At 40.1% G+C, this 11,453-nt stretch overlaps 1 protein-coding gene across 3 annotated transcripts in view; it reads left to right on the forward strand.

The window, feature by feature from the left end:
• The window catches only part of SPSB4 (splA/ryanodine receptor domain and SOCS box containing 4), a 129,779-nt gene extending 118,701 nt beyond the window's left edge, over positions 1–11,078 (forward strand). For all 3 annotated transcript variants that reach the window (XM_057429128.1, XM_057429129.1, XM_057429127.1), the window contains one exon: positions 9,790–11,078. In XM_057429128.1, coding sequence (XP_057285111.1) covers positions 9,790–9,917 — 128 coding nt within the window. In that variant the 3' untranslated portion in view covers positions 9,918–11,078. The remainder of the gene's footprint in view (positions 1–9,789) is intronic.
• Positions 11,079–11,453: the final 375 nt, after the last annotated feature.

The following is an 11,453-nucleotide window of genomic DNA, read 5'->3' on the forward strand; positions in this document are numbered from 1 at the left end:
AGTGCGTTTGTGTTCAAAATGAATGCTTTAGAAATGTCTCCAGAGAGCAACAGCTGTGTTTGCTAACCAGGAGTGATGACAAATCCTAAATTCAGTATTAAAGTAGTTCATATTGTCTCCAGCACCCATTTTCTGCTGATAAAGATTATGGTACTTAAGAAACAAAAACAACAAGAAATCAGAACTACAAATGGCACTAAACCAGTGGGATCAAATTCATTATGTTGAGCCTAATTGCAATTTCGTTACTGCAGATTTATTTCAATGTAATTCTATTAATATCAAAACTAGAGTAACAAAGTGATGAGTCAGGTCTGTTGTTTGCGGATCTCCCCTAGAGATCATCAACTTGTATACAATTGCATTCAAATGTAAATGACATGCTACTGCCTTTCTGCACTTGGTTTGAGGAAATCTGCATATGTTGGAGCCTCCGGGTAATTTGGATTGAAACAGCTGAGAAAATACTGTGTTACAGAGATAATGGGGATGTAGTCAAGTCTTAATTGTCTTAAACAGTATGATTTCTATTAATTTAAGGAGGAGAGTTATCAGTTCAGTTAGCCTGACAATATGGTAAAACTTTGAAGAAAGCTGCAATGTGCTGCAGATGCTTTGAATCAATTTAGTCGCTAACTAGAGTAAATAACTTCATTATTTAGTGTAATACTAAACGTCCATACAGAAAACTGCTGTGATAGGTTCCAGCTGAGAATATAGGAGTTGTTTGCAATGGAAATCTTGAATGAGCACGTTATTTTAGTATGGTAGTATTTAGGATTTTTTGTTGAACCTCTAGTGTGCTGGGCACAGTGCAAGAATAGATGACAGGGTGCACTTCATTGTCCCACACAATGAATATGCCATATAAAACACAACAGGTTGATCAAATAGGCCAGTGGGAGAAGAGCGGATGGGAATTGAGGGATAGGAAAAGATTCACCTAAACTCTCTTTCTTATCCCTCCCCCAGGCAATAAAGACCTGTTTCCAGCCATGACGGCTGCACACATAGGTGTGTACCCGTGCATGTGTGTTTTGTATGCCTATTTATGAAGCATGTTTCTCCACAAGGAATTGTTTAAGCATGTTTCAGTCATCATGTTGCGTATTGTTTGCAGTTTGGGAACTCCTGTTTCAATAGTTGTCTGCAGTGCTTTGGCCTTGAAACCTGAACTTCAACTTTCTCCATTATTACTTTGCCCATAAATCTGTCCATAACCCCTGAACAATGTTGTCTTTGAACTCAAATGCATCTGCTCAGTAAAATTCTCATCTGAGCTTTAATCTTCTCTCACCTTAATATATTTTAACTTCCCTCCTTATGGCCTGGCACACAAGCTGAATTTAATGGTGATAAATGTGTTCCTAAGTGTAAAAGGTATAAAGTGTACATTAGAGATTAATCTAAGCCAAATCCTCATTGCCAAGATGTTAAACTTGAGGGAAATTTGAGCTGGGAGGAGCTAAGGAGCCAACGGTTGTAGCTTAGGCCCATCTCTAATGTCAAGCACTTTCTGTTGGTTGGTTTTAAAGAGGGTGTATTTATGTTAGGTGTCTTTTCTAGTACTGAACATTTAGATCATCACTGAAGTCACTTGTCTCAGTTTACCTTCGTACTGCATTTAAGAACAAAACAGAGTTGTTCTGCAGAGGTATTTGAGGGAAGGAAAAGAACAAACAAATCAAGGACAGAAAGCAAATGTTTCCAGCTCATATTTCCTATTTGCATGTTCTTGATGCACACAGGGAAGGTCATTGTAAGCGTGCTTCCTCTTTCAGAAGGGAAGTGGCCACTGTTCTTACTCACGCTCTCTGGCAGCAGGCAAGTCTATCAAGCTGTAACTCTGTTCCTTTTTTAAAAAGCCATTCATCTGCTGGTAAAATTCATTATTATCTAGGTCTGTTTTGCAGCTTCTGAATTATACAGAGCAGTACAATTTACTAATCTGTAAATTGGAGAAATAATGTGCTAAAATGTTTTCTAATTTGAATCATAGCTGTGATATTGGGCTTTTCTTGCTACTGGAAATAGAATTACTGTAACACATATGTGCATTTAAATGAGCTGTTGTAATTCCGAAATGAAGGTTTTCAGTAACATTTCCCCAGCGAGCTTGGCTTGCAGATTTGGCCTCGGCCAAACCTAGCATTGCTCCTGTTGCACATACTGCATGTGCTTGATCTGGAGACCTTCTTAGGTGCCTCATAAACCTGCCTAGAGGGTAAGAACTGTAGGACACACTGAGCCTCTCAGAAGAGGGTTTGTGCAGATACAATGTGTAAGACTATATATACAGCCTTGTAAAAATACACACAGGCAAATTACTTATAGAAGAATGCTTCTATAACCAGTAATTCAAAGAGAGTGTTCAGGAATATGCTTAAGTCTACTAAATAGAAATCTTTTAAGAATAAATTTTAAGCCTGCGTTGAATTCATTTGATTTAGGCATGTGCTCTGGTGCTCATGAATCATGACTCGTTGTCTAAGCCATGTGTCTTCTTCATAGGAGATTGCAAGCACTGAAAAGCAAAACGAAATTGCAAGGAGATACGTACTTGTGCTCAAATGACAGATTCTTTATCGAACCCTTAACAAGAAGCCACTGGCTTTTGGGATTGACTTTGGTTTGTTTTCTTTCTGTTCTGCTTCTCAACTCTTTCCCCCTCAAGACAGCACAGCTGGAGAGCATTAACTGAAAACAAATGATGCTGCAGAATATCTGCTTGCTCAGTGTTGCTTTTTCAGCTTAATTCTGCTAAATGATGCCCGGTTGAAGTTTTAAACTGTGTGTAACTGCATTTAACACATAAAAACCAGAGGTAGCTGTAAAACAATCGCCCCCTGTCCAGCACAAGACACACAGAGAAGGAAGAGAGAGGTTTACCCGAGTCCCTCCATGTATTCAAACTTTCTTGCCTTCTTTTCTCCTTTTAACATATTTAAGTTCGAGTACCAAATTTCTGTGGGATGTGGCTTAGCTCAGATGGGGGGGGGGGGGGGTAGGGGAGGGGTTTGTATGGTTTGTTTCTATGGTTTTGCTTCCCCACTCTGATAAAAGCAAGGTGCCTCTGTGGTACAGCATAAGGCCTTATTTGTTCTAGCAGACAACTGCTGGAGACAGTGGCTGTTTATCAGCCTTGACTGATAAAAAAAACATCTCACCATCTGCCACCCATTGCTCTCTAGAAGAAGGGAGGGCAATAGCTTCCAGCTGGGTATGAACAAGCTGCATGGATGGGAGGGTGATGCTCAGGGGCTGAAGGAGGGTGTGCGGTGCTCTTGGAGCTTTGTAGCACATGGCTTCTGTCAAGTTTGGTGGTAGTGTGCCAGAGCCCAGTGCTCTTGGGTTCTAAAACATGGGAATTAGGGCAAATGGCAGTGCTCTGTTGAAAAACCGTGGGATTCTTGAGTGGTGATTCCCTTGGATCACCTGAGCTGTAACTAAGATGTGATGTTCTAAGATGTTTCATTGGTGTGGTTTGCTGGGTTAGGCTGCAGAGCTTAGACATCTGTGGGTAAAATAGATAAGTGATTTCTTTTATCCTCTTACCCTCTGACTGATTTTTCATTGCTATTATGAGATTTATTAGCCTTTTTATGACTGGTCATAGCCTGCGTTCTTTAATATATTATTTGCAATTTCCTTTCTCTAGATAGTGCTGTTTAAGGCACACAACTCACATTTTCCATCAGTTGCATGAGGGAAGCCATAAATATGTCACAGGGGGTGTATTTATGTACCATATTATGTGGGGGAAAGAATTTGGCCTGTACTGTGTAAAATTAAAACAATAATTAAGCTTTGGCAAAAAGGTTGGAAGGAAAACTCCCGGCTTACGTATATTTGTGTGTTTATTATATGTGATAATTAAATGGGAGTTACAAATTTCTGCATACCCTAAATCACCCTCATGAAAACACTTGGGCCACATTACCCTTTAGCAGGTGCTTTCATACCTGGAGGAAGGGGGAAAACTCAAGTAAAAGGCTTAACAAAAATGCTGTCTGGAGCATAGTGGGTTGCAAGACTCCTTGCTGTGCACCAGGCTGAGGAAACTGGGGCTGTTCAGCATGGAGAAGAGAAGCTGCATGAAGACTTCAGAGCAGCTTCCAGTATCTGAAGGGGATCTACAAGGATGCTGGAGAGTGACTCTTCATCAGGGACTGTAGTGATAGAACAAGGGGGAATGGCTTCACACTGAAAGAGGGGAAGTTCAGGCTGGATATAAGGAAGAAGTTCTTCCCTGTGAGGGTGCTGAGGCCCTCGCACAGGGTGCCCAGAGAAGCTGTGGCTGCCCCATCTCTGGCAGTGTTCAAGGCCAGGCTGGATGGGGCTTGGAGCAACCTGCTCTAGTGGAAGGTGTCCCTGCCCATGGCAGGGGGTTGGAACTGGATGAGCTTTAAGGTTTCTTCCCACCCAAACCAGTCTGGGATTATTTCTTTTCTTTCTTTTTTTCTTTTTTTTTTCTGTATCTGACTTTAAACCTGCCTTACAGCAGTTGGAAGCAGTATCATAAATCCCTGAGTAGAAGTGCTTTTTAATAAGTTTGAGGCCCCAAAAAAGCACAGTGTAATATAGTTTGGTATCGTAGGTAGACTTGTAAAATCCTTATTTTTTGGTGATGACTCACAAAAACTTCCTTTCTTTTCTAATCGGTTTTAATTTCGTATTGATTGTGTTGTTTTTTTCCTCCCCCCCCAGACAACTCTTATTTTATAACTGAGATGAAAATACATTCTACATAGATTAAGGAAAGCCATTAACATTGTGTGCTGTCAGAGCTTTAAAAATTCCTTTAAAAACTGTGTATTGCCATTTGGCAAATAACTGTTGTCTGCTAAAAGCTGCTCTTTTGTATGAGCCTTATGTAACATTGCAGTTAATAACATTTAGTGTTATTGGATGCTAAATGACTTCAGTATCTCAACTATAAAAGCCTGTTTACAGAGATGAGGCAGTCTTGTTGGGGTGCCAGATTGTTAAATAACTGCAGGTTGCCAAAACTAAATGAACTTTTCAGCTGGTAATGATGTGCAAATTGCCATCGCAGATGCGTATTTACTGGGGAAACACTCACAAGCACATCGTTGTCTCTAGTTACAAACATTTCTTTGCCTTTGTCCTTAAACCGTGAGTGATACCATTGGAACGCATATATCCAGCTACAGAAGCAGCTCTTTTGTGTTATAGTTACTAAATAGCTTTTGTTATTTCATTAAATAAATATAATTTATTGAATAGCTATTTAAGCTATTTTTAAGCTGTTAGCTCTTACGTTAAATAGCTGTTTAAGCTATTTTGTATGCCACTTGGTGAAGTGCAGCTCTGCATGAGAAGAGGGGCTGTTGTGCCTTTACCCCCGCTCCCAGTCTTTAAGTTCTCAGTATGTGTAACTGCAGTGTAGGGAAGGGAAGTTCTGTGATGGAAGACCCTGTACTGCAGCCGACAGTGGGCCTGTTGCAGAGGAGTGGAATCAAAGGTCTGTTTCTTAACTGGTTCTTTTTTGTTGTTGTGGTTGGGTTTTGTTTAATTTTTGTTTTCTTGTACTGATCCAAAATTGGGAGACATGGGGTTAAGTTCTGACAGATAAATTAAGCCGTATTATTTTTTACACTTTTTTTTTTATGCTTTATGTGTTTTACATATTTTATGTATGTTTTTATGCATTGTTCTGTAACGTGGCAGTTATGAGGAGCTACTTTGGGTGTAGAGCTTTCATAGTAAACTTTAAATGAGGAGATGATTCCTTAAAGTACGTTGCAGAGGCTCAGGGTGTATGTTACCCAACAAGCTGTAGCTGCTTTTTTCTCTGGAGCCTGAGAGGAAGCGCTGGGTTTCCTGTGCAAAGCTTGCTCCTGTGCCCCGGCGCGTCTCGCTTTGAATTTCTTAGCCTGGTTGGGAATTTAACACAAAGAGCCATTCTTGTGAATCATGTTTTCTTTACAGTTTTGCATTCCAGCTCAGCAATTCATTCCTCCTTTTCTCTGATGGCAAGAACATTACTGGAGTTCACATAACTTAAGCTAAATGGCTAGTTCATGTTCTGAGGGTGCTTGAACGCTCCAGTTCCATTCTGTTGTGGGTTATTCTAAAACCACAACACTCATCATGCATATTAGGTATGCTGAGGAGCGAGATCTCCTGAGAAGCAGTTCATGTCCCTGAATTTCAGACGTTTTCAAAGGTAAATATTTAATGTTGTAAAAGAGAGACTTTTTTCAGTAGCCAGACTTACCGCTTAACCATGTGGCTTCAAAATTCATCTTCCCATCTCTTGCATTATTCGAGTATTTTCTTCTCAGCGTTATTTGTATGATCTCAAAGGAAATGAGCATTTTGGAAATAGTGGTTTGAATGCTTGAATGTACTGTTGAGTGTTTTTGCATGCATCAAGTCTGTGTGTGTGTGTTTTAATGGGGTGCATAGCAGTGTATACTCAGGGTTGTCGAACTTTTCCTCTCCAAAAGGACCAAGGCACAGTGATAACTTCTGTTTCTGATTGAATTTCCCAGAAAACCAAAAGCATTTTTGGTGTTTGTATGTGTGTGAAAGAGATGGTTCAGCTGCTACAGCAGATGAGCAGCAACCTCTTTGCAGTGGTTCATTTCCTCACTGGCATGCTGTGCTGATGTTGCCCCACTTCCTTCTCCCCAAGGAGTTCCAGCACAGGAAAAGCCTCTCAACTGGTGGAGGACCATCTGCAGTGGGGGCATGGCAGAGTCTGGTCTTGGCACCCAGATATTAGCAGCCAGGCTGTGTGCCAGACCTTGGCACCTGATGAATGTTAAAGCGCCTCTGAAATCACCATTTGGTTATCCTTGGCAGTCTGATGTGCCTTTGCTCTGCCAGCTCCCAAGGCAGGGGACCTGTTGGAGCACTTGGTGGCACCCATCTCGCCCAGGGCCTGATGGGCTGGAGAAGGGTGCACAGTGGAGTCTGTCTTGCTGGGCTTCGGGGCAGGGTGCTGCTGAGGGATGCACCCAGATACCAGAGCTGATGAGCACTCCCAGCTGCTGTCAAGGGTCTATATAGTCTTTATACAAACTTGCTTCTGCCTCCTCCCCATGTTAACACAAATGCCTCCCCCTGGAGCTCACCCAGTTTTCAGACCCTAACTTGTGTGTCTGAAAAGCTGGACCTCTTTCCAAATGATCCTTCTTTTGTAATGTATGTAGTAAAACTGGGAGAGCTGATGATTGATGGGAGAATGCTTGCATTAAGGTACATGCCAAATGTTAATAATGCTTCTGAGCATTATTGAGTTAAGCTGCCCCCAAATTGCCAGCCTTTAAACAGTTTTACAGTTATCCCATAAACTATTTTAAAAACTAAGATTATTTCTGTTCCTGAATTTAATTTTTGAGCATTTAGGGCTCTTCACAGTTGCCAAATGCTATTATTACAGTTTTTCCTCAAGTTTGTACAGGGCTTACTCCAGAAAACAACTTTTATTTAGTATTGTAGGACAAACCTGTTCTAATTTTGTTGTAAGTTTGAACTTCTGTTGGATAGAAAGGAGAATAAAAAATACAGCTTTATTTTCAAGTTGCAGAAGCACATTCAGTGTGTGTAATTTAACAGCTGTTGCCAACACTTCGGGGCATTTTCTGTAGCATTTGAAAACTCCCTGTAGAAGTGAGATGAGAGATACTCATTTAGCATTTGAAGCTTGAAAAATATTCTAACCTTTCCTTAAATTGTGTTCTGAAGTTTAGGATTAACTCCCTGACTGGCTGCACAGATGGCTGCATTTTACATATTCCTTTAGGGGGCAAAAGAGACCACAGGGTCAGGTTAATGGCTTTAAGCACTCTTAGCCTCTATTTTATATCTTCTGACTGGGACCTCAGAGATTCTGGGAAGATACTCAGAAAATGGTTGTTTATGGTGTAGATCTTGTAAGATGTGTCATATTCCATCTCCTGGAACTCGTGAGTCGGTTTTGCTCCTACTTATTTAATCCCTGTTAATGAATTTTACAGCTTCATCCTGTAAGATTTAATGTTCACAATTCTGGTATAAAAAAAAAACAAACTAAGATCACCAGTGTATAGAAGATGTTACTTTATTACTGGAATGTGAAGGCTCTTTTTTTTTTTTTTCATCTTTTAATAGCCAAAATTATAGATTAAGTGTTTTGGTTTTTTTTTAATGGAGGAATAGACTCCATATGCAAGTCACTGAAGTGGTTATGAAGTTAAATAAGCTTTTTAGTCTTTCAGCGTACAACAGAATGCTTTCTAAGCTCTTTTGCCAGACACTCCTGGGAAACACCAGAGTGAACTGTGGACTAGACAAATCAAATGTGATGCTGGGATAAATGCTAGGAAGTCCATTAAGTGAGTGGTGTGTCACCAACCAGACATTTTTGGCATATAAAGCAAATCCTTCAATTGGATATTTTGTGCTTTGTAGTGATTTTTTTCTTTTTTCAAGTAGGTTTTAAAATAAAGTCAGCTTTATTTTAGCTGACTTTAGGATGGGCAGATTAACATAGTTTGTGTCAACCAACGTGGCATGTAAGAGAGCTCTTGATAACACCACAGAGTGCTGTACAGTGCTGTACAGTGTTGAGCACTTGTAAGTTGTCAAGTTTATAAAAGGTTATCATTAATATAATCACATGACTTTTTTCTCCCCTCCATTTGAAAGTACCAGTAACGTTTTAAAGGATACTACTGTTTTACCACGTAAAGAAGAAGAATTTCCTGTAGTCTCTTAGTCTCTCACCCTTTTAAACTAACATGTGCAACCAGATGCATCTGGTTAGAGTTTTCTTCAAGATAGTTATAACTGGCTAAAGGCCTCACAGCTTTATTCCAGTTCCTGCTTCAAAAAGATTTCCATTGCAAGCTCTGCAATCACAGGGGTGGTTCATACTACTATTAGATGGGAATTCTATGATGTTCCTGCAATTCTGTGCAAGTTTTGCAGGCCAGGATGCGATATAGTGGTGAGATGGTTTGAGATGCTGCAGATCACTGTGGTTGGGTCCCCAGTCTTAAGTGCTATCTGCCAGGCATTTCTGAAAGGTACTTACTTCTATTAAACTAAACAAGGAGGGTCTGCAGATGTTGTTTGTATATTTTGGGCCTGGTTGTGTGTACACATATGAGAACACCCCCCCCCCCCCCCCCCCCCCCCCCCCCCCCGCCCTCCAGTCAGCTGAATCCTTCTCCCCTAATTTGTGCATGGAGATGGAGGAATAGGTTAAAATTTCTCTACATTTTTGAGGGTGTTTTAAGTTTTTTGCTTCCAAGGAACATCCTAGAAAGAAAAACTGAGAGTGTGCTGCAGGAAGAGCAGTGTTTGCTGTGAAGTTTGGTTACCTTTAAGTGCCATTTCCAGTTCCTAAGATGTAAGAAGGAACTGGTATGTCAAGGTCAGAAGTTGCCAAAGTAGTTCACGTTAAGGCTACACAAGATGAATGTTGTGTTATAAACAAGAGTAGAAGCTCTTTGTCTTGTTAGACATCTGGGAATGTAGTAACTTCTTATGCTGCAGCTTGGTGAGCCTGAAGAGTGGTTTTGGAATATTATTTTAAGCCTTACAGATAAGGAAGCTCAGTCTGAAACTTCACAATCACTTGTTATGGGTGAAGTGCATCGAATTCTGTCTTTGCTTCTATTGATTATCTTAATTGTTTCATGGTTGGGTTTTTTCACAATACCATTATTGTCTTTATGGCTGTTTAATACAATCCACAATCTATGTTAATAAATAAAACATTGCCTGTAAATAGAGAGGCTGAAAAATTAACTCTCTTCTTTCTTGTTTTGCCAGCGGAACCCTTGCCTTTAATGGACCTGTGCCGAAGATCAATTCGTTTTGCTCTTGGCAGAGAACGCCTGCATGACATAGAAATTCTACCTTTGCCTCTGTCTCTGAAGAATTATTTACAATACCAATAAGACGTCTAGAACCCTCTGGCCTCACATTGGACTACATCAATGCAAATGGCAGAAAATTGTTTACAGCAAAATATAAATCTTGGTGATGGACACTGAAGTGTTATTTAATTTTTAATATATATTTTTTTCTGAACCAGTCAAAGCAGATCACTGTGGGGGACTACTAAAGAATGTGAAAACATTGATTTGATCGACATTTGTGTATTACTTGTTGCCTGTTTGTTTACAGTCCTAAAGGCCATTATTCTCATCTCTCATGTATTGGTTTATCTTTGTTGCCTCTGGTAAATGCCAGTAGAAAGTGTGACCTGCAAAACCCACTGTCGTGCAGGGCAGAGCATTCTTCAGTAATGTGATTTATTTTATTTCCTCTCTCCTACACCTCTTCCCAACAGATAAAACATAAAGTAGCAAAGGCAAAACCTTGACCGTGACTTTTATGTGTATTGTCTTTAGTATTCAGAGTTGTTGAGAGCTCTGAGTGTTCAGCACTCAGTGTAATCAGGCCTATAGTATTTGAAAGTTCTGATGTTTAAAAAAGCAGATTATTGGTTAGAAGAAGAGTATGTGATTTAAAAACACGAGGGGAGCAAAGCTGGTATATGTGTCAAATCTTCAGGTGTGGTTAACAGTAAGATGCAGTCCACTGTGTTCAAGACCAAATCTAGTCTCTCTAAAGTTCTGCAAGTTATAAGGAAGTGTTCACTATCCCGGGAATTTAGGATATTCGTACTTCAGAAAGCTTGTCACTTTTTTATTTGAACAAATTTATAATTTTTATGTCGTATGAACTCTTAAGTACTTGGTTCTCTTTTTAATGTATGTGTGGTTACAATGTTTATTTATCTATTTAGAGTCTGTGGAGTTCTCATTTAACTATTTCCCATCTTGGGGTGACTGATTTTGGGTTTTTTCCCGAACTCCACCTGAAATGTATTAATTTTTCAGGCTCATCCCATTTTTTTAAGATGCTGCTTTCTGTTTGCATTTCTTACATGTTTCAAGTTATCTGCCTGATCAGTTATCTAGTTTTTAAACTGGAAGTTGTTGTTACGGCAGGATGTCAAATGTTTAGACTGAGCTGCCTCCAGCGTATTTTAATGTGAATTTACTGATGAATGAGGAGAAAATTTCTAATAAAGTCTACTGTCCAAAATGAAACTCGTGTCTCCCTTGATGAAGTGCTGAATAACGTACCACTGCATGCAGAGTTGAAGTTCAGTTCCTCCTGCAGCTTTGCAGATGTTTCTGTTAGCACTTCTTTGGAATTGCTGCTTTGGGTTCTCATGCAAGAGACGTCGCAGGCAGTGTCATGTCCTGTTCCTGGTTTATCCCACTCACTCTGAATACAGCTGTACTCCTGCTTTTAACACCTTTCTTGCCTTTAGTTTTTGCAGAGTTGTGCTTTGAGACTCCATGCTTTTGAGGCAGGTTGAAGTTTGACCACTAAAGCATGGATTGTTGCTCTTCTCTCAGCCCAAGAGAAACATGAGATAACCAAGTTACAACACCACAAGCAAGAGTGGAAACAACAAG

This window comes from Pezoporus wallicus, unplaced genomic scaffold, assembly GCF_028554395.1.
Source record: "Pezoporus wallicus isolate ANWC-B61680 ecotype Strahan unplaced genomic scaffold, APGP_CSIRO_Pwel_v1 contig_593, whole genome shotgun sequence".
Taxonomy (NCBI): Eukaryota; Metazoa; Chordata; class Aves; order Psittaciformes; family Psittacidae; genus Pezoporus; species Pezoporus wallicus.